Source organism: Bufo gargarizans, chromosome 4, assembly GCF_014858855.1.
Source record: "Bufo gargarizans isolate SCDJY-AF-19 chromosome 4, ASM1485885v1, whole genome shotgun sequence".
NCBI classification, from domain to species: Eukaryota; Metazoa; Chordata; class Amphibia; order Anura; family Bufonidae; genus Bufo; species Bufo gargarizans.
This window is the reverse complement of record NC_058083.1, coordinates 1,534,351-1,558,352: the sequence shown is the minus strand read 5'-3', so window position 1 is coordinate 1,558,352 and position 24,002 is coordinate 1,534,351. Positions and strand designations below refer to the sequence as shown.

Below are 24,002 nucleotides of genomic sequence, written 5' to 3'. Positions count from 1 at the left end.
ATCAGTCTTTATGTCATAGCAGAGAATCAGGCTTCACGTCACCCAACATTGGAACAGTCCATTGTCATATATTTAGGCCCCGGCACCCAGACAGAGGAGAGGTTCATTCAACTTTGGGTTGCCCCGCAATATAATGGTAAAATAAAAATAAAAATAGGATTGAATGAGGAAGTGCCCTGGAGTACAATAATATATGGTTAAGGGGAGGTAGGTAATGTCTAATCTGCACAAGGAATGGACAGGTCCTGTGGGATCCATGCCTGGTTCATTTTTATGAACGTCAGCTTGTCCACATTGGCTGTACACAGGCGGCTGCGTTTGTCTGTAATGACGCGCCCTGCCGTGCTGAATACACGTTCAGACAAAACGCTGGCCGCCGGGCAGGCCAGCACCTCCAAGGCATAAAAGGCTAGCTCTGGCCACGTGGACAATTTAGAGACCCAGAATTTGAATGGGGCCGAACCAGCAGTCAGTACGTGGAGGGGTGTGCACACGTACTGTTCCACCATGTTAGTGAAATGTTGCCTCCTGCTAACACGTTGCGTATCAGGTGGTGGTGCAGTAAGCTGTGGCGTGTTGACAAAACTTTTCCACATCTCTGCCATGCTAACCCTGTCCTCAGAGGAGCTGGTCGTGACACAGCTGCCTTGGCTGCCTTGGGCTTCCACCTGTTCCCCTGTGACATTTGGGAATGCTCTCAGTTGCGTGTCTACCAACGTGCGCTTGTACTTGCGCATCTTCCTATCACGCTCCAGTGCAGGAAGTAAGGTGGGCTCATTGTCTTTGTACCGTGGATCCAGCAGGGTGGCAACCCAGTAGTTCGCACACGTTAAAATGTGGGCAACTCTGCTGTCGTTGCGCAGGCACTGCAGCATGTAGTCGCTCATGTGTGCCAGGCTGCCCAGAGGTAAGGACCAGCTGTGTGGGAGGCGTATCGTCATTGTCCTGCGTTTTCCCCCAGCCACGCACCAGTGATGGGCCCGAGCTGCGTTGGGTCCCACCCCGCTGTGACCATGCTTCATCCTCATCCTCTTCCACCTCCTCCTCGTCCTCCAGTAGTGGGCACTGGCTGGCCACATTTGTACCTGGCCTCTGCTGTTGCAAAAAACCTCCCTCTGAGTCACTTCGAAGAGACTGGCCTGAAAGTGCTAAAAATGACCCCTCTTCCTCCTCCTCCTCCTCCTCCTGGGCCACCTCCTCTTCCATCATCGCCCTAAGTGTTTTCTTAAGAAGACATAAAAGTGGTATTGTAACGCTGATAACGGCGTCATCGCCACTGGCCATGTTGGTGGAGTACTCGAAACAGCGCAACAGGGCACACAGGTCTCGCATGGAGGCCCAGTGATTGGTGGTGAAGTGGTGCTGTTCCGCAGTGCGACTGACCCGTGCGTGCTGCAGCTGAAACTCCACTATGGCCTGCTGCTGCTCGCACAGTCTGTCCAGCATGTGCAAGGTGGAGTTCCACCTGGTGGGCACGTCGCATATGAGGCGGTGAGCAGGAAGGCCGAAGTTACGCTGTAGCGCAGACAGGCGAGCAGCGGCAGGATGTGAACGCTGGAAGCGCGAACAGACGGCCCGCACTTTATGCAGCAGCTCTGACATGTTGGGGTAGTTGTGAATGAACTTCTGCACTACCAAATTCAGCACATGCGCCAGGCAAGGGATGTGCGTCAAACCGGCTAGTCCCAGAGCTGCAACGAGATTTCGCCCATTATCACACACCACCAGGCCGGGCTTGAGGCTCACCGGCAGCAACCACTCGTCGGTCTGTTGTTCTATACCCCGCCACAACTCCTGTGCGGTGTGGGGCCTGTCCCCCAAACATATGCGTTTCAGAATGGCCTGCTGACGTTTACCCCGGGCTGTGCTGAAGTTGGTGGTGAAGGTGTGTGGCTGACTGGATGAGCAGGTGGAAGAAGAGGAGGAGGAAGCCGAGTAGGAGGAGGAGGCAACAGGAGGCAAAGAATGTTGCCCTGCGATCCTTGGCGGCGGAAGGACGTGCGCTAAACAGCTCTCCGCCTGGGGCCCAGCCGGCACTACATTTACCCAGTGTGCAGTTAGGGAGATATAGCGTCCCTGGCCGTGCTTACTGGTCCACGTATCTGTTTGAAGCTGTCTGTGTCCACCAGCATGAATGACAGCATTTCATAGGCCAGTAGTTTAGAAATGCTGGCATTCAGGGCCAGGGATCGAGGGTGGCTAGGTGGGAATTTACGCTTTCTCTCAAATGTTTGTGAGATGGAGAGCTGAACGCTGGCGTGTCACATGGTTGAGATGCTTGGTGACGGAGGTGGTGGTGTTGGTGGTACATCCCCTGTTTGCTGGGCAGCAGGTGCCAACGTTCCTCCAGAGGCGGAGGAAGAGGCCGAGGCGGCAGCAGCAGAAGAGGTAGCAGGGGGACTTCCTTGTTTTTAACCACTTCAACCCCGCTAGCTAAAACCCCCTTAATGACCAGGCCACTTTTCACACTTCTGCACTACACTACTTTCACCATTTATTGCTCGGTCATGCAACTTACCACCCAAATGAATTTTACCAAACTTTTTACTTTTTGTCACAAGTTAGCGGAAAATGATGATTTTTTTTTTTTTTCTTACAAAGTCTCATATTCCACTAACTTGTGACAAAACATAAAAAATTCTAGGAACTTGCCATGCCCCTCACGAAATACCCTGCGGTGTCTTCTTTCAAAAATGGGGTCACTTGTGGGGTAGTTATACTGCCCTGGCATTTTAGGGGCCCAAATGCGTGAGAAGTAGTTTGCAATCAAAATCTGTAAAAAATGACCGGTGAAATCCGAAAGGTGCTCTTTGAAATGTGTGCCCCTTTGCCCACCTAGGCTGCAAAAGTGTCACACATCTGGTATCGCCGTACTCAGGAGAAGTTAAGGAATGTGTTTTGGTGTGTCATTTTACATATACCCATGCTGGGTGAGATAAATATCTTGGTCAAATGCCAACTATGTATAAAAAAATGGGAAATGTTGTCTTTTGACAAGATATTTCTCTCACCCAGCATGGGTATATGTAAAATGACACCCCAAAACACATTCCCCAACTTCTCCTGAGTACGGCGATACCACATGTGTGACACTTTTTTGCAGCCTAGGTGGGCAAAGGGGCACACATTCCAAAGAGCACCTTTAGGATTTCACCAGCCATTTTTTACAGATTTTGATTTCAAACTACTTCTCACGCATTTGGGCCCCTAAAATGCCAGGACAGTTTAACTACCCCACAAGTAACACCATTTTGGAAAGAAGACACCCCAAGGTATTGCTTGAGGGGCATGGCGAGTTCCTAAAATGTTTTATTTTTTGTCACAAGTTAGTGGAATATGAGACTTTGTAAGAAAAAAAAAAAAAAAAAAATCATAATTTTCCGCTAACTTTTGACAAAAAATAAAAAATTCTAGGAACTCGCCATGCCCCTCACGGAATACCTTGGGGTGTATTCTTTCCAAAATGGGGTCACTTGTGGGGTAGTTATACTGCCCTGGCATTCTAGGGGCCTTAATGTGTGGTAAGTAGTTTGAAATCAAAATGTGTAAAAAAGTGACCGGTGAAATCCTAAAGGTACTCTTTGAAATGTGTGCCCCTTTGCCCACCTAGGCAGCAAAAAAGTGTCACACATCTGGTATTGCCATACTCAGGAGAAGTTGGGGAATGTGTTTTGGGGTGTAATTTTACATATACCCATGCTGGGTGAGAGAAATATCTTGGCAAAACACAACTTTTCCAATTTTTTTATACAAAGTTGGCATTTGACCAAGATATTTATCTCACCCAGCATGGGTATATGTAAAATGACACCCCCAAACACATTGTCCAACTTCTCCTGAGTACGGCGATACCAGATGTGTGACACTTTTTTGCAGCCTAGATGCGCAAAGCGGCCCAAATTCCTTTTAGGAGGGCATTTTTAGACATTTGGATCCCAGACTTCTTCTCACGCTTTCGGGCCCCTAAAAAGCCAGGGCAGTATAAATACCCCACATGTGACCCCACTTTGGAAAGAAGACACCCCAAGGTATTCAATGAGGGGCCTGGCGAGTTCATATAAAATGTTTTTTTTTAGCACAAGTTAGCGGAAATTGTTTTTTTTTTGTATTTTCACACAAAGTCTCCCTTTCCGCTAACTTGGGACAAAAATTTCAATCTTTCATGGACTCAATATGCCCCCCACGGAATACCTTGGGGTGTCTTCTTTCCGAAATGGGGTCACATGTGGGGTATTTATACTGCCCTGGCATTTTAGGGTCCCAAAAGCGTGAGAAGAAGTCTGGAATATAAATGTCAATTTTTTTTTATGCATTTGGATTCTGTGAGGGGTATGGTGAGTTCATGTGAGATTTTATTTTTTGACACAAGTTAGTGGAATATGAGACTTTACAAACCAAAAAACCCAAAAAAAAGACAAGGTGGCATTAGCAGGAGGTGCTCAAACCCACATGCAGTCGTGCATATATATAGGGGAGCAAATCCTGCACTTGTGGCCCGTTGCTAATGGCAATCCCCAGCAAAATGCATACGGTGGAGGATGCCCGCGGCGAACCACAAGTACCACAATAGACATCTCACACAAGGTAACAAGTGCGGATGTAATAATCAATATAACAATATAACAAAACAACAACAAATACAGGTGCACTCTGCGGTCTCACTAAACCCTCAAACTGATTTTAAAATTGAGAGATTAGTCAACATGTCCTACGGTGTAGAACATGTCTAAGCCCGGGCACCACGTCAAGGTTTCTCAAGTAGCCCGGGACCTAACGCTCTCCTACCTGCGCCGTATGGGCGATACCAGGAGCCAGTGGGCAAATTACAGGAGCATGAGGCCGACTCACAAACAGCTCACCAGTTACCTCCAGCATGTAACCATGCTTGCAATGGGAGGAGGGAGGAGTCTGCGAGTCCCACTCAAGACTGACTGATATGGCCCAGGCCTCACAGGTGCACCTAAATGTGGCCTGTAGATGGAAAACAGGCACATTTGAATTGGAGTTTATACACCTCCAGGAATCTATATATACAAACCAAAAAAGACAAGGTGGCATTAGCAGGAGGTGCTCAAACCCACATGCAGTCGTGCATATATATAGGGGAGCAAATCCTGCACTTGTGGCCCGTTGCTAATGGCGATCCCCAGCAAAATGCATACGGTGGAGGATGCCCGCGGCGAACCACAAGTACCACAATAGACATCTCACACAAGGTAACAAGTGCGGATGTAATAATCAATATAACAATATATCAAAACAACAACAAATACAGGTGCACTCTGCGGTCTCACTAAACCCTCAAACTGATTTTAAAATTGAGAGATTAGTCAACATGTCCTACGGTGTAGAACATGTCTAAGCCCGGGCACCACGTCAAAGTTTCTCAAGTAGCCCGGGACCTAACGCTCTCCTACCTGCGCCGTATGGGCGATACCAGGAGCCAGTGGGCAAATTACAGGAGCATGAGGCCGACTCACAAACAGCTCACCAGTTACCTCCAGCATGTAACCATGCTTGCAATGGGAGGAGGGAGGAGTCTGTGAGTCCCACTCAAGACTGACTGATATGGCCCAGGCCTCACAGGTGCACCTAAATGTGGCCTGTAGATGGAAAACAGGCACATTTGAATTGGAGTTTATACACCTCCAGGAATCTATATATACAAAATATGAGACTTTGTAAGAAAAATAAAATAAAAATAAAATATCTATTTCCGCTAACTTGTGCCCAAAAAAATGTCTAAATGGAGCCTTACAGGAGGGTGATCAATGACAGGGGGGTAATCAGGGAGTCTGTATGGGGTGATCATCCTCCTGTCATTGATCACCCCCCTGTAAGGCTCCATTCAGACGTCCGTATGTGTTTTGCGGATCCGATCCATGTATCCGTGGATCCGTAAAAATCATACGGATGTCTGAATGGAGCCTTACAGGGGGGTGATCGATGACAGGGGGGTGATTAGGGAATTTATATGGGTGATCACCCGCCTGTCATTGATCACCCCCCTGTAAGGCTCCATTCAGACGTCCGTATGTGTTTTGCGGATCCGATCCATGTATCCGTGGATCCGTAAAAATCATACGGACGTCTGAACGGAGCCTGACAGGGGGGTGATCAATGACAGGGGGGTGATCAGGGAGTCTATATGGGGTGATCAGGAGTTCATAAGGGGTTAATAAGTGACAGCGGGGGTGTAGTGTAGTGTAGTGGTGTTTTGTGGTACTTTACACAGCTACCTGTGTCCTCTGGTGGTCGATCCAAACAAAAGGGACCACCAGAGGACCAGGTAGCAGGTATATTAGATGCTGTTATCAAAACAGCGTCTAATATACCTGTTAGGGGTTAAAAAAATCGCATCTCCAGTCTGCCAGCGAAGGATTGCCGCTGGCAGGCTGGAGATCCTGTCTCTTACCTTCCGTTCCTGTGAACGCGCGCGCCTGTGTGCGCGCGCTCACAGGAAGTCACGGCTCTCGTGAGATGACGCGTATATGCGTCACTCTGCGCAGAGCTGCCGCTTCCGGACCGCAGATCTGCGTTAGGCGGTCCGGAGGCGGTTAAGGTGTTTACTCCACTGCAGTTCATGCTTTGCATGCAGGTGCCTGGTCATGCAGGTTGTGCTAAGGTTCAGAACGTTAATGTCTCGCTTCAGGCTCTGATGGCACAGCGTGCAAACCACTCGGGTCTTGTCGTCAGCACATTGTTTGAAGAAGTGCCATGCCAGGGAATTCCTTGAAGCTGCCTTTGGGGTGCTCGGTCCCAGATGGCGGTGGTCAGTAGCAGGCGGAGTCTCTTGGCGGCGGGTGTTCTGCTTTTGTCCACTGCTCCCTCTTTTGCTACACTGTTGGCTCGGTCTCACCACTGCCTCTTCCTCCGAACTCTGAAAGTCAGTGGCACGACCTTCATTCCATGTGGGGTCTAGGACCTCATCGTCCCCTGCATCGTCTTCCACCCAGTCTTGATCCCTGACCTCCTGTTCAGTCTGCACACTGCAGAAAGACGCAGCAGTTGGCACCTGTGTTTCGTCATCATCAGAGATGTGCTGAGGTGGTATTCCCATGTCCTCATCATCAGGAAACATAAGTGGTTGTGCGTCAGTGCATTCTATGTCTTCCACCGCTGGGGAAGGGCTAGGTGGATGCCCTTGGGAAACCCTGCCAGCGGAGTCTTCAAACAGCATAAGAGACTGCTGCATAACTTGAGGCTCAGACAGTTTCCCTGGTATGCATGGGGGTGATGTGACAGACCGATGGGCATGGTTTTCAGGCGCCATCTGTGCGCTTTCTGCAGAAGACTGGGTGGGAGATAGGGTGAACATGCTGGATCCACTGTCGGCCACCCATTTGACTAATGCCTGTACCTGCTCAGGCCTTACCATCCTTAGAACGGCATTGGGCCCCACCAAATATCGCTGTAAATTCTGGCGGCTACTGGGACCTGAGGTAGTTGGTACACTAGGACGTGTGGATGTGGCAGAACAGCCACGTCCTCTCCCAGCACCAGAGGGTCCACTAACACCACCACGACCATGTCCGCGTCCCTTACTAGATGTTTTCCTCATTGTTACCATTGTTACACAATAACAAAAATATTATTTGGCCCAATGTATTGAATTCAAATTCAGGCCTTTTTTTACAGACGCCTAACACTATCTGGCTATCTATTTAGGTACCGTATTACACTAATACAGGCACAGCAGTAACCACAGATTTAGCTGAATATAAATTTGAGGCCTAGTATTTAGGCGCTGGGTGACAGGTATACGTTTACGGACAGAATTAGACTTGAAATTGCACAGTAGCGTGTGTGTGAAGTTATTGAGAATGACCCTATCCGCACCGTGAATCTAATATACCCTTTTAGGGATAGATTTAAAGTAGGCCGGATACAGCAGCAACCACTAATTTAGGAAATTGCTAAGTTGGGAATTGTATTTCAACCCTGAACAAAAATATATCCTTTGCCAGACAGCAGACAGTATTACAATTGGCTGGCCACAGCTGAAACACCAGATTTAGGGTACTGCTATTTTGGCAATTGTATTTCACCCCTCAACAAAATAGCAAGCACAGCCAAGCCCCTGATGTAGGATATAGCCAAAAAATAACCGCACTTTTGATTGTTAAATGCACTTGGTGACAGCTTCAACCTGATGTAGGATATAGCCAAAAAATAACCACACTATTGAGGGTTAAATGCACTTGGTGACAGCTTGACCCTGATGTAGGATATGGCCAAAAAGTAACCACACTATTGATGGTTAAATGCACTTGGTGACAGCTTGCCCCTGATGTAGGATATGGCCAAAAAATAACCACACTATTGATGGTTAAATGCACTTGGTGTGACAGCTTGACCCTGATGTAGGATATAGCCATAAAATAACCACACTATTGATGGTTAAATGTACTTGGTGGCAGCTTGTGCTGGCGAACCACAAGACACAAAATGTCTGCCGATCAGCCCAGAAAAAAGTGAATGAAAAACGCTCTGGGCAGCCTAAAAACAGTGAGCAGTTGAATAGCAGCAGTTCAATGATCCACAGCTGTAGATCGATCACTGACTTAAGTTTTTTGGAGGAGTTAATCACTGCCTAATCTCGCCCTAACAGTCGCAGCTGCATCCTCTCCCTACACTGATCAAAGCAGAGTGACGTGCGGCGCTACGTGACTCCAGCTTAAATAGAGGCTGGGTCACATGCTGCACTGGCCAATCACAGCCATGCCAATAGTAGGCATGGCTGTGACGGCCTCTTGGGGCAAGTAGTATGACGCTTGTTGATTGGCTGCTTTGCAGCTTTTCAAAAAGCGCCAAGAAAGCGACGAACACCGAACCCGAACCCGGACTTTTACTAAAATGTCCGGGTTCGGGTCCGTGTCACGGACACCCCAAAATTCGGTACGAACCCGAACTATACAGTTCGGGTTCGCTCATCCCTAGTACTCTCTTTTCCTCCCCTCTGTGCCGCATGTCTGTTAACTGCCATATCAGATGTGATAGCTCCACTTGGCTGCAGCTCTGGTACCTGAAGTATGCTCTCATGCTTGAATCTCAAGGGATTCTTATCACACAGCTCCTGTTTACTTCTCCCAGGCTCACACTAAGATGGAGGCAGCCTCACTTCTTTTTAAGCTTGTAAGTCCACCTCTGAGCATCTTGTAATACAGAAATACAGTCTGTTAGCTGTGTTTAGGAGACAGCGTCATCTTGTGGCCAAAGAGCAGAATATCAGTTCAAATAATTTAACTTCCTTTACACAAATACAATGTTCAGACAATGAGAACTGTTTCCTCATCTCACATGGTTCTACCCCCCACTGAGACGATTGGATGTTGTAGCCGGTGCCATCATCATCATCCTCTTGCTCCTCCATCTCCGACTACTCCTCTTTTAGTGGGAAATTCTTTTGTACCCTTCTCGTGACTGATAACTTTTAACAATGAGATCCCTCTGATGCTTTTGTAGCTCTCTGTGGACCATGTCTTTTGCTGTGGGATGCGACTAAGAAAAAACAAGTAGAGCAGCTGAACTTTATTTGGGGTTAATCAGAGGCACTTTACATGATGGCAGGTGTATGCTGACTCCTATTTAACATGATTTTGAATGTGATTGCTTAATTCTGAACACAGCTAGATCCCCAGTTATAAAAGGGTGTGCACACTTCTGCAACCATATTATTTTATTTTTATATTTTTTCTTCCCTCCACCTAAAAGATTTCCGTTTGTTTTTCAATTGAGTTGTACAGTTTATAGGTCACATTATAGGTGGAAATAGTTCTGAAATCATTTATTGTTGTCTCATTTTTTTACAGCACAGAAACCTGACAATTTAACAGGGGTGTGTAGATTTTTTATATCCACTGAATGTATATATATATATATATATATATATATATATATATATTTTTTTTTTTTTGGTAATTACACATTTATTTTGTGCCATACATTTTTTACAATTACTAAAAAAAATATTAAATATATACATTTAATTTAGCCTCTATTTCTGAAACGTTTCTGCCGGGATTTGAACTCACAACTTTCTACATTAGAGCCAAGATCTTTAACCGCTACCTATACAGCTACATGTTAACCTGCACTGAAATATCAAATGATACTTCTGTTGTATAGGAATACTTACTATATGACAATCTACTATGAGGTTTTTCTGACATAGTTTATCATTCAGCTTTATAGCTGAGTGATTAATGTCCTTGCCTCAAATGTAGAAGGTTGTGAGTTCAAATCCAAGCAGAAACGTTTCAGAAGTAGATGATAAATTGGATGTAAAAACACTGGGTGTCCCCAAGCATTGACTCCATATATGGATATAGCTATATATGGAGTCAGAGCAGGGACTCCTTAGCTGTGGAATCACACTGGGGGATTCCCTCACTGTACAGTGATCTTCTGCATAATCCTCAGTGGGACCTGACACTCTCCCCTCTTTAGAGCAGGGGGTATATGGTTTAATGCTCAGTTTCTTCCATTGTGTTCTACCAGAGCACCTGAACACTTTGGTGCTCGATCAACACTATTGACCATCTAATGTGAATTTGCAAAGAGCACAGGAGAGCCTAGGAGAAGTAGTAGCAACAATGATGGTGGCTGTAGTTACTCACTTTGGAACTCTCCTGGGTCTGTGCAGTGATGGCAAGGGTGCACCTTTCTTCCATTAGGTTCTGGGTTTTCCCCTTCCCAATGACAGTTGAGGTTCCTTGGTGTTGAGGATGTTCAGGTGCAAGGCAGCAGAGGAAATAATCAGGACAAGTTAACAACCAACAATTATTTGTTGAAGATTCAAATTCAAGTGGATTAATCAAAGGCTCAGCATGTATTAACCATCAGTTATTTCACAATCACAATTTCCACAGCTCTTACAGGTCACATGGCGGATATTTGATTTAACAGGCACAGTCGGCTCTTTGTAGTATTATTTCTTGTGCTGCTCTTTTCTAGCTGACTAACCCAAGCATCCAGACATGAAGGTACTTTATCAGTGCAACCATATGGCGGACCCCAACGTCAGGCTTTACTCTGCACCTTTTTTACAGGTTGCTGTATTTACAAGGTACATGTCCACCTGTGGATCTTTCTTATGCAGAATGCCAATCTGTTTTAAGGCTGTGCCCATGAACGTAAGTAAATACATGGCTATGGAGCCTGGTGGTCCTTATCGGAAAGCAATTCTCCATAGATTTCTACACTGCACCTCCTCTATACTTCTGGCCTGCTTCTCAAGTATATCTCTGCTCTTCTGTTCTATCTTTCTCTTTTCTCTGGATGATTTATTCTAGAATATGACTTGGTTATTTCTGCCCCCATCAGCGCCTGGACTGTTTGCTGAATCTGGACTAGACTAGAGTGACTCTAGCCTGCTCCTCCCTTGTAGGAAAAAATACAAATGCACAGTAAATCACTGTGTTGCTTTTCTTTAGCAGCCTTAATGTAGACAATGTGCACAAAACCCCAATTTTTGCAGTGAAGATGGAACTTTATTCCACTCCACACAATGAGACAACCAGGAGAAGCAGATAAAACACAGACTATCTATCACAATCTACCCCCATTTTTTTTTCTCATTCTCTTGATTTGCTTTCCTACGGAACATGTACCCAAAGACATCAGTGTGGGGTACGCAGTAGCTGGTTGTCTGACATCATTATGTGTCTTCCATATACACTGCCTGTCTAAAAATAAGTCGCCACCTGGATTTAACTAAGCAAATAGTTATGAGCCTCCTATTGGATAATTACTGCATGGGCGATTATCTTTCAGCTGGCAACAAGTTATTTAACCCCGACTGGTGCAATGAGTTGCTTCTCATTTCTTAAACAACCATGTCGAAAGACACATCTCGTGGTCATGGAAAAGATGTTAGTCTGTTTGAGAAGGGTCAAATCATTGACATGCATCAAGCAGAGTAAACATCTAAGGAGATTGAAGAAACTACAACAATTGGGTTAAAAATTATCCAACGCATTATTAAAAACTGGAAGGATAGTGTGGACCCATCGTATTCGAGGAAGAAATGTGGCGGGAAAAAACTCCTGAATGTTCATGATCGGCGATCACTTAAATGCTTGGTGAAATCAAATCGAAAAACAAACAACAGTAGAACTCAGGGCTATGTTTAATAGTAAAAGTAAGAGCATTTCCACACACACAATGCAAAGGGAACTCAAGGGATTGGGACTGAACAGCTGTGTAGCCGTAACAAAATCACTAATCAGTGAGGCAAACCAGAAAAAAGGGGTTCAATTTGCTAGGGAGCATAAAGATTGGACTCTGGAGCAATGGAAGAAGGCCATGTGGTCTGATGAGTCCAGATGTACCCTGTTCCAGAGTGATGGGCGCATCAGGGTAAGAAGAGAGGCAGATGAAGTGATGCATCCATCATACCTAGTGTCTATTGTACAAGCCTGTGGGGGCAGTGCTAAGATCTGGGGTTGCTGCAGTTGGTCAGGTCTAGGTTCAGCAACAGTATGTGCTCCAAGAATGAGGTCAGCGACTACCTGAACATACTGAATGACCAGGTTATTCCATCAATTTTCTTCCCTGATGGCACTGGCATATTCCATGATGACAATGCCAGGATTCATCGGGCTCAAATTGTAAAAGAGTGGTTCAGGGAGCATGAGACATCATTTTCACACATGGATTGGCCACCACAGACTCTAGACCTTAACCCCATTGAGATTCTTTGGGATGTGCTGGAGAAGGCTTTGCGCAGCAGTCAGACTCTTCCATTATCCATGCAAGATCTTGGTGAAAAATTAATGCAACACTGGATGGAAATAAATCTTGTGACATTGCAGAAGCTTATCGAAACAATGCCATAGCGAATGCGTGCCATAATCAAAGTTAAAGCCTTTTTTTTGGTGGCACCTTTTTGGGGGACAGGCAGTGTAGTTGTGCCTATTCAGTATTAGTACAACTCATCGGGCTGAGCTACTACCCTTTGAGTTTACTCACCGCATTCCAATTTTTTTAAGTTTTGTATGGGACCTTCTACCCTATGGTGCTCTGTAAGTTCACTTCTATTTGGTCCTAAACACAACAGATAAATTCTTGGGAAATCCACTCGTATTTGTGTATGGAGTGATTGGGATAGACACAATGGTGCTTGTTGTTTGTGAACAATTCAGAATGATAATTCTGCATAAATTTGACCTAAAAGTACATCAGATTTTAACATAAAAATTGCATAAAGATAGCCAATTCAAAGACAAGAGTAAAAAAAATATTAGACTTGGTCATTTACAACTCCAAATGTGTGTAAAATGTGAATGCAATAAAATAAAAACAGAATGTAATGATTTAAAAATGTCATAGACCTAAATTTTATTTGCAGTAAATCACAGAACTGTTACTGATCAGCGAATGTGAACCCACTGTGCCAACGGGTATGACTAAAACTAACTCTAAGGATGTAGCTGGCCAGCTAAGACCAGTCCTAGGTTGCTAGTATAGCCAGTGCCGGTGCAAGGATTTTTGCACACACAAGCAAAGCCACATTTTGGCGCCCCCTCACCACTCGGTGGGGGTGATGTAAAAAGGAGGGCGTGATGTGACATGGAGGGGGATGAGAAATGTGACATGGAGGGGGGCAGAAATGTGACATGGAGGGGGGGAGAAATGTGACATAGAAGGGGTTGAAATGTGACATGGAGGGGGTTGAAATGTGACATGGAGGGGGATGAGAAATGTGACATGGAGGGGGTTGAAATGAGACATGGAGGAGTTGAGAATCGTGACATGGAGGGGAATGAGAAATGTGACATGGAGGGGGAGAAATGTGACATGGGGGGTGATGTGACATGGAGGGGGAGAAATATGACATTTCTCCCCCTCCATGTCACATCACCTCCTGCTTTTTACATCACCCCCTTTGTGTCACATTTCTCCCCCCATGTCACATTTCAACCCCTTCCATGTCACATTTCTCCCCCTCCATGTCACATCACCCCCTGCTTTTTACATCACCCCCTTTGTGTCACATTTCTCCCCCATGTCACATTTCAACCCCTTCCATGTCACATTTCAACCCCTTCCATGTCACATTTCTCCCCCCATGTCATATCACCCCCTGCTTTTTACATCACCCCCTTTGTGCCACATTTCTCCCCCATGTCACATTTCAACCCCCTCCATGGCATATTTCTCCCCCTCCATGTCACATTTCTCCCCCCATGTCACATCACCCTCTGCTTTTTACATCACCCCTTTTGTGTCACAGTTCTTCCCTCCATGTCACATTTCTCCCCGCCATGTCACATCACCCTCCTCCCCTCTCCATGGCACATTTCCCCCCTCTATTAATGTGTTAAAATGAACATGATGCTTCTCACCTGGGCCTGTTCTTGTCTGCAGCAGCTCCCCTTCTCCTCTGTGTGGTCCTGGTATCTTCTCTCTGTGCTCCCGACAAGACTTTAAGGACCTTTCCCACTCAGCCAATCAGTGGCTGCAGCTGTGTCATGTGTCAGACCAGTGATTGGCTCAGCAGGAACTCATTGCTCTGACACGTGGCACAGCTGCGGCCACTGATTGCCAGAGTGGGAAAGGCCCTCAAACAACTTGTCAGGACTCGGGAGCCCAGAGAGAAGATATGAGGACCACCACACAGAGGAGAACAGCCGCAGGAGGCCGGCGTCATGCAAGTGATTAATGAAAAAAAAAAGTTTCATTTTTCCGCCCCCCCCTTCTCAGCGCCCTAAGGCGGCCGCTTGGTCTGCCTTATTATAGCATCGGGCCTGAGTATAGCTTGTGAGTTTATACAGCTAAACCTGCAGGAGATTCAGAGTATGCAGGGCGTTGCTGGGCCCCTTTACAGTGGGTGTGGCTGGGCTCCGGAAATGTTAGTAACAGCTCCTTGGGCTTCTTACTTGCCTCATTTTCATATATAAAAAATCATCTTTTTGACACAATAAAAGCACACAGAGCTATGGGAACTGGGTATTGCGGATGTGCTAGCGGCCATCTAGCAGCCCCTGTCCTCAGTTCTATAACCAAAATCCAGGTGAGAGGTTTTCTTTAAGTCTGTGTGGTCGTAGTGCTTTTTATTTATAAATCCACTTAAATTATTTTTTGCCAATGAGTCACCTCCTCACCTCCTCACCGTTTTTGATTAACTTTTTATTTTTTTATTTTATATTTCATTTTCTGCTATTAACGGGATTTAGGAATATTGTGAGGAGGAGGTTTTAATTCAAAAGATAATATTTTAGGTTCATGTTTTTATAATGGTGTAGTCTATATGCTTGTATTTTATATGCTTGTATTTGTTTAATATACACTCACCTAAAGAATTATTAGGAACACCATACTAATACGGTGTTGGACCCCCTTTTGCCTTCAGAACTGCCTTAATTCTACGTGGCATTGATTCCACAAGGTGCTGATAGCATTCTTTAGAAATGTTTGCCCATATTGATAGGATAGCATCTTGCAGTTGATGGAGATTTGAGGGATGCACATCCAGGGCACGAAGCTCCTGTTCCACCACATCCCAAAGATGCTCTATTGGGTTGAGATCTGGTGACTGTGGGGCCATTTTAGTACAGTGAACTCATTGTCATGTTCAAGAAACCAATTTGAAATGATTCGAGCTTTGTGACATGGTGCATTATCCAGCTGGAAGTAGCCATCAGAGGATAGGTACATGGTGGTCATAAAGGGAAGGACATGGTCAGAAACAATGCTCAGGTAGCCCGTGGCATTTAAACGATGGCCAATTGGCACTAAGGGGCCTAAAGTGTGCCCAGGAAACATCCCCCACACCATTACACCACCACCACCAGCCTGCACAGTGGTAACAAGGCATGATGGATACATGTTCTCATTCTGTTTACGCCAAATTCGGACTCTACCATTTCAATGTCTCAACAGAAATCGAGACTCATCAGACCAGGCAACATTTTTCCAGTCTTCAACAGTCCAATTTTGGTGAGCTCGTGCAAATTGTAGCCTCTTTTTCCTATTTGTAGTGGAGATGAGTGGTACCCGGTGGGGTCTTCTGCTGTTGTAGCCCATCCACCTCAAGGTTGTGCGTGTTGTGGCTTCACAAATGCTTTGCTGCATACCTCGGTTGTAACGAGTGGTTATTTCAGTCAACGTTGCTCTTCTATCAGCTTGAATCAGTCGGCCCATTCTCGTCTGACCTCTAGCATCAACAAGGAATTTTTGCCCACAGGACTGCCGCATACTGGAGGTTTTTCCTTTTTCACACCATTCTTCGTAAACCCTAGAAATGGTTGTGCGTGAAAATCCCAGTAACTGAGCAGATTGTGAAATACACAGACCGGCCCGTCTGGCACCAACAACCATGCCACGCTCAAAATTGCTGAAATAACCTTTCTTTCCCATTCTGACATTCAGTTTGGAGTTCAGGAGATTGTCTTGACCAGGACCACAACCCTACATGCATTGAAGCAACTGCCATGTGATTGGTTGACTAGATAATCGCATTAATGAGAAATGTTCCTAATAATTCTTTAGGTGAGTGCATATGTGCAATAATGGATAAAGGGCAGTTATCCCTTCAGGCGGTTGCACTTTGAGTATTTGAAAACATAAATAGAACGCCCTAATTGGGGTGGAATATACGTCCCTGATGAAGCGAAATCTAGGTCAGGCTACACCACGAGGGGGGTCACCTATATGATATGCCTTTTATTCTGCTCTTTTTGTGAGTATAACAAATACCAAGTGACTTTACGCTGTTGGTGGTACTTCACTATCTTTGCGCACCTTTTTGGTATCCACAGAAAAATTGACCCGGGCCCTGGGAGCTTGCTGTGGACCACCGATGTTTGCCTATATCCAAATCTGGTTGCTGACATAACCTAGTGAAGGATATCTTCTGCAAAATTGAGAGCAGCGCGGTCCTGTATTGGAATTCTTACAATCCCTTGTATGCTGTATGGCTCATATATGCACAATCCACGTTTCTATGTCGGGTTTTCTACCTTGCTGTTTTCCCTTCATTTCTTGCTTTTTTTTGTACTTAAACCTACTGTTTATTTTATATTTTCCAGCAATGCAACGTCTTGATGATTTTAATCTTCCTATTTCCTGAGAGACATTTTATGTATTTTATAACGAGTGCTGATCAGACCTCGCTTTACCTATTGTGTTTCCTGGGACCCAGCCCTGTGTTCATGCACCGTGCTACCTGTGGAGGTGAGCTGATTCAAATATTCTTATTCCTTCTTATCTCATATATAGTGTGACAACTAAGGGTCAATTAGCTCTCCAGGATTGCCGTCTTCTCCGCATAGACGGTTGGCACACATCAAGAAGTCACTCTAACACTGCAGATTTGGGTGCAAAGTGGCTACAACCAGCTTTATTGTCACTTTTACAGCAGTCCAAACAAATCATAAACATAAATCCTCGGCCGTCTGGCCACTGACTACACAGTAGTTTTCTCTCTCTCTATCGGGATCTGGGTCTACCAGCCAGCTCCCCAAAACACAACTCAGTGCTTACCCCACACAGAGGGTCCAGGCTCCCACAGGCCTTGCACAGCCTGCTCCTTCCTCGGACTGGGAGCCCTGATTGAGGAGCTCAGCCCACCTTTACCTGAGCTCTTTAGCTGGCTGCTAATTATCTTAATTACCAGCCGAGCTGCTGCCGACAGTGTGAAAAACCTATTTTTCCTGCCTTTCTTGTTCTCACCCAGCTTCCTCTGTGTAAGATACACAATTTTAATGGTCCCCATATGGCCCTCTGGCAGCTCTAATGTCACAATATATTGTCTTGTAAATGTAAATAGAAATGTTCTTCCACCACCAAAGATACAAGATGTTCCTGGCAATAATTATCAGCCAGTCATAATTACAGTGGTACATATCTTCATATGGTACAAAAGATTAGGAAATCCAAGATTGTGGAAGAGTATGTCTCACCCTGTAGCTTCTCCTCCCTTCCTTCTACATCTCTATAAATGGTGAGTCCTTCACCTAGATTGTTTATATCTCCATTGCTAAGCAGATATGGCACCGGTGACCGGCTCTCTCATTCTTCTCATTCTGTGCTGTGCAGGAGCATTAGCAGACAACCATGACATACCACCACCACCATCAGGTAATCCTACTAAGCATGCTGATGAGTCATAGGGATGAATGGGGAACCTTCTAAGTGACATCTAGTGGCTGGTTCACATATTTCAGTTGTGTCTGGCTACTTTTTTGTGCTGGATATAACTGGTGACCAGGCTGAGCTCCTGTCTGATGTCAATAGCTGCACTGAGAAATGTAGACTGCATAGGAAGAGGTCCAGTGGTGAAACTGATGCTTCTAGACCCAAAAATACCCCAATGGAAGCTAAAGGGTCAGTTGTTCCATCACTTTCCCATTGAGGGCTTGTGTAATACTCTGGGAAAATGGAGTTGGGGATGGAGGTGGGGGGTGAATATATGCGAAAATGTGTAAAGGAGAGTTTCAAGGATTTTTTTTTAAACTTGGCTCAGAGCAGGGGGTTGTATAAATTACTGGAAATAATTTCACAATAATATCATATTCACAATACACATGAGCACTGCTGCCAATCAATTGTCTTAGTGTTCATGCGCCACTCATGCAACTGGGATCAGAATGTGGCTCTAAAGATGGAGGACATATAAAAAGTAAGCATGGGGATTTTCCTTTAGTGTACACAGACCCTGGCTCTGGGTGCTGCTTTGGACTAAGTTGTTAAAATCTTGTAAATCTTTGTTGTGATCTCTGTCATTGTCTCCATCTCTTTGTTCTTCTTCCTCTTCCTCTATTTAAGTCTATTGAGCATCACAGTCAAGAATTACATAAACAATCTTTCTCTTGGCATGATCAAGACTCCACTGATTTTCCTTGTTTTCTCCTACAACCTTAAAGGCTATGTACACCTTTGGAGGTATTTTTTGAAATGTTTGCATTGAACTTATGTTGAGCTAATCACTTGTTCATTCCAATTGGTCTTTATTAGAACTATGGAGCCTTATTTCTTTACAGATCTGAGATGCTCTAGTAGCAGTTTCTGGATTTTCTCTTTTTTTCCATTGGGGAGATGGCAGACTCCTTATCTCTGATCCCTGACATTTTATAGCTCAATCCTTATCTAAATGATAAGAATGTGACTTAAATAAGTGTTTATGGTCATGAAACAAGGCATAAATGTTCTAAACCTGAGCCACTAGACAGTACACTTTCTACTGCCCACTACGCCGAAGAACTGAGTACACCAAAGCCAGCTGAAAGGAGTTCCCTGATGTGGCAGTTCTTCAGGCAATGTGCTGACGACACAGGTGGTTTGCACCCTGTGCAGACAGAGCCTGAAGCGAGGCATACATTTTCTAAACCTAAGCACCACCTACATGGCCAGGCATCTAAATGCAGAGCACGAGCTGCAATGAAGTTCATTAAAATGAACCAGACATGGATCCCACAGGACTTGTCTGTACCTTTGGCAGAGTAGAGAAGTATACCGGCCACACCCAGCCATCGTTATACTCCAGCATAGTTTGCGCATTCTTTTTTGCCATTTCCCAATGTGTTGAGGCCTCCCCAAATAAATAAAATAACAAAAAAAATATATAAAACAGTGTTGGCTACCTCCTCCGCCTCTTCCACTTACATCACAATATCGCAATGTCCATGGCATCCTCAACCTCCTACTCCACTTGGACCTTGAATTTATTTTTTATCTCTTCTATGTTATTTGAAGTAATTTCCCTATCCACATTTGTTTGCAGGTTAATTGTCCTGCTTTTACCCCCATTTTGCTTCCTTTTGCAGCCCTCTAGCCCTTCCTAAGACAATTTTATAACCGTTTTACAGCACTAAAGTTCAGGTCCCCATTGACTACTATGGGGTTTGGGTTTGAGTTCGGGTCAATTTCTAAAGTTCTACCAAACCTGTCGAACCAGAATATCCATGGGTCCGCTCATCCCTAATTATTAGATGACTGAGACAAAGCGAAAGTACCAGTAACACAGTTAGAAAAACAGTTAACCCTTTGTGACAGAACGGCTCAATATTTTTAAGAAATACCAATTGAAAATATGATTTTTGAGTAAAATGCAATTATAAACAAAAATTGTCTCGAAATGTGTAAATAGCCTTTAAGTTAATTGAGGCCACATTGGCAGGTGCCCGGCATGAGGGACATAGACATCTAGACATTTTCATGTATTCCTACCCTGTTATGTCTCCAAGTCTACTCCACGATTAAACCTTTAACAGCTCATTATTTGGGTCTGTTCTAGCTAGATCAGGAATGATACCATGTGTCTGACCAGTCTAACTATTAACGCATATTTTTGCCATAGAAATGATGATTATTGATATGTCTGAGTCCAACCAACAGTTATTTTTTTGTGACCCTTCCAACAACAAAAAGTATAGTTGAAAGCATTGCAACCTCTTTAATGGATGTTAGAAATAAAGGTTCACGAGGTTGCCTGAGAGGGATTTTATTCTTGCTGATCCCCAACCCTCCTGTTCTGACATTTATTTAGTTCCCACTGGACCAATCTTCCCAGTCCGATGTCTTTATGATGTGAAAAACAAATTCATTAAGCAGACATTGCCTGGAATTTCTTGGGTATTCAGAATGGATCAGGGAGCAGAGACCATTGGTGGTTAGGTAAGTGTCAGAGTGCGAGGGTATGACCTCTTTTTAATACTACTCTGAGCCCTTTCCAATGAATTTTCCCACCTGGACAACCCCTTGACTACTGTCCACAAAAGGAGTTGTATGCCTTCAACAATACCTTTATGTTAGAAGAATCTCAAATAACCTGTTTGGACCCTCAGTGATCCGCTGTCATCTACAAGAGAACCTCACAGCAAGTGTGCAGATCTATTGTATAACTTCACTGTCAAAAAGAAACTGAAACATCACACTTGGTCATTAAAGAAAATACTCAGTCCTTGTAAAGCACTGACATGCTGGGTCCTTCACAGATAGACAACCTGTTCTACGTCATGGTCAATGTTTCTCATTATGTCTTCTCACTTGTTCATTCCCACATGCCTTTTCCAACTAGAGGAGACTGAGATAATAACCATGTTAAAGTTTAGATGGAGAGGGTAGACATGTAAATGTGTAGATGTCACATTCCTAGTAGTGGACATCTGCCAACACATTCATGCCCTTTAACTCCAGACACAATGAACTCTATGGAGCAGGAGCAATGGACACCAGCATTCAAAATATCTTTTTATTCCCCTCCATATACCGAGTGTGTCATTGCTCAGAACTAGTGCACTTGATGGCCCCATGCACAATCCAAGAGAAGAGAAAGTCAGTGAATTACATGTATATTCAACCAGCACTTTCATAGTAGGTTGAGGGTTCAGTGGTCCTTGGACATATAGACAAAGCTAAGGGGTGTCTACTGTCCTAAATGTAAACAGCATGATCTTCAGGTTTTGGTTTCGATGTTATAATTAGGATCCTTCTGAAGGAGACAGTTCTGTCCATAAATAGAAAATCTTTCCACCAGAGGAAAAGCCGGTCACAGAAGAGACAATCTGACCAGCAAACTGATAGCTGAAATATCTCGCTCTTTGTACCTGGTTGATATGAGGTCCGTAACTGTGTGAAAAGCTTGTGACACATCAAAATCTTTAATTACAGAGAAACCAGGAGGATGCCCACCAACTATACTACCAGCGTGTGAACCACCTTCTCCTAATAATTGCAACTCGGACAAAGAATGTCAAGGAAACCTGAAGTGCTGCTGGCAGGGATGCAATAAAAATTGCACAGCCCCCATCATTGGTGAGTTCAATAGAAACCAAACTCAACAAGTAGATGCAGCAGATTATTAGACAGGATTTGGCACCTGGTGCAGGAGTCTGACAGAGCTGTGGGTAACTGACCATCTCCACCTGATCTGACAGAACCTGCTTTCATACAAACACATCTCATAGGTCTATTCTGCTTCACTGGTGTCATCATATGATAGCTCCACAAGGTTCTCTGTGCTCATGTAAAAGTAATGTTTCTAGTGTCATTAAGTACATTTCTTTAAGGTACATAAATTATGTAATCTGTACTGATCCTGAGTTACATCCTGTATTATACTCCAGAGCTGCACTCACTATTCTGCTGGTGCAGTCACTGTGTACATACATTACTTATCCTGTACTGATCCAGAGCTACATCTTGTATTATACTCCAGAGCTGCATTCACTATTCTGCTGGTGCAGTCACTGTGTACATACATTACTTATCCTGTACTGATCCTGAGTTACATCCTGTATTATACTCCAGAGCTGCACTCACTATTCTGCTGGTGCAGTCACTGTGAACATACATTACTCATCCTGTACTGATCCTGAGGTACATCCTGTATTATACTCCAGAGCTGCACTCACTATTCTGCTGGTGCAGTCACTGTGAACATACATTACTCATCCTGTACTGATCCTGGGTTACATCCTGTATTATACTCCAGAGCTGTACTCACTATTCTGCTGGTGCAGTCACTGTGCACATACATTACTTATCCTGTACTGATCCAGAGTTACATCTTGTATTATACTCCAGAGCTGCATTCACTATTTTGCTGGTGCAGTCACTGTGTACATACATTACTTATCCTGTACTGATCCTGAGTTACATCCTGTATCATACTCCAGAGCTGCACTCACTATTCTGCTGGTGGAGTCGCTGTGTACATACATTACATTACTTATCCTGTACTGATCCTGAGTTAAATCCTGTATTATACTCCAGAGCTGCACTCACTATTCTGCTGGTGCAGTCACTGTGAACATACATTACTCATCCTGTACTGATCCTGAGTTACATCCTGTATTATACTCCAGAGCTGCACTCACTATTCTGCTGGTGGAGTCGCTGTGTACATACATTACATTACTTATCCTGTACTGATCCTGAGTTAAATCCTGTATTATACTCCAGAGCTGCACTCACTATTCTGCTGGTGCAGTCACTGTGTACATACATTACTTATCCTGTACTGATCCTGAGTTACATCCTGTATTATACTCCAGAGCTGCACTCACTATTCTGCCATTTTCTGGATATCTCTCTCATTGATGCCGCTCTTCCAGTCTCTCAGGATATGTAGTGTCGATACTTTGTGTCTAATGTTTCTATAGTTACATCTGGAAATCTAATTCAATGACCATTTCTTCTCCAGAGAAGCCCGGGACATGCCCACCACCCTGGTTCGTGTGCTCACCTGATGATGAGTCACCTGATGTGTCTCGATTATGTGAAGTGGACAGTGATTGTCCAGGAAACAAGAAATGCTGCATCAGAACTTGTTACCCAGAGTGCATCCGTGTGTAATAAGTGATGTGAGGCGGCCGGATGCGTCCCTCACAGCGGAGGACACATCGCCGATCAGCCTCAGTAATTCTCTCTTCTCGCGGCTTTTCCTTCTCTAGTTGCAGATAACCCTGGGAGGTGACAGCGGTGAAGACACTCAGGGCCGGATCCGCTGCCCCAGGTGCTCAGTCTGAATACACCCCCATTATAGCCAGATTCCTCCTCCTTCTCAGCGATCATAGTGACATTTATCAATGTAATAAAGCAGAAGATGAAAAATGAGACTGAGATGTATCATTGACCGTCCATTGTGAGGCATCAAATTATTACTGGTGGCCGAGAAATGTAATTCCTGCTCATTGACCCTGACATTAGACACTGCAGTCTAGAGCGGGCGAGGTCCTGGTGGTCAGAGGTGAACGCGAATTTCTGAAAATGTTTGCGAACGGGCGAACCGCCATTGACTTTAATAGGCAGGCGAATTTTAAAACCCACAGGGACTCTTTGTAGCAACAGCAGTGATGGAAAAGTTGTTTCAAGGGGACTAACACCTGGACTGTGGCATGCCGGAGGGGGATCCATGGCAAAACTCCCATGGAAAATTACATAGTTGACGCAGAGTTGGATTTTAATCCATAAAGGGCAAAAATCACCCAACAATCCAATTTTTTTTGAACAACGTGGTTTAAAACATCCAGTGTGTGTATACGATCAGGTATGAT

At 44.7% G+C, this 24,002-nt stretch overlaps 1 protein-coding gene across 1 annotated transcript; it reads left to right on the top strand.

Annotated features, from left to right (window-relative positions):
* The first annotated feature begins 17,926 nt into the window (after positions 1–17,926).
* Positions 17,927–23,562, top strand: LOC122936357 (WAP four-disulfide core domain protein 5-like). The gene is made up of 3 exons (XM_044292520.1): positions 17,927–18,084; positions 21,616–21,759; positions 23,150–23,562. The coding sequence occupies exons 1-3, from the start codon at positions 17,994–17,996 to the stop codon at positions 23,299–23,301; spliced, it is 387 nt and encodes a 128-aa protein (XP_044148455.1). The 5' UTR covers positions 17,927–17,993; the 3' UTR covers positions 23,302–23,562.
* Positions 23,563–24,002: the final 440 nt, after the last annotated feature.

Bases quoted from the DNA above. Each gene is read 5' to 3' on its own strand.
- LOC122936357 (XM_044292520.1), top strand. From the start codon at position 17,994: ATGGCACCGGTGACCGGCTCTCTCATTCTTCTCATTCTGTGCTGTGCA. The intron at 18,085-21,615 runs GTAATCCTACTA...CTTTAATTACAG, and splicing joins CATACCACCACCACCATCAG to AGAAACCAGGAGGATGCCCA. The intron at 21,760-23,149 runs GTGAGTTCAATA...TTTCTTCTCCAG, and splicing joins TTGCACAGCCCCCATCATTG to AGAAGCCCGGGACATGCCCA.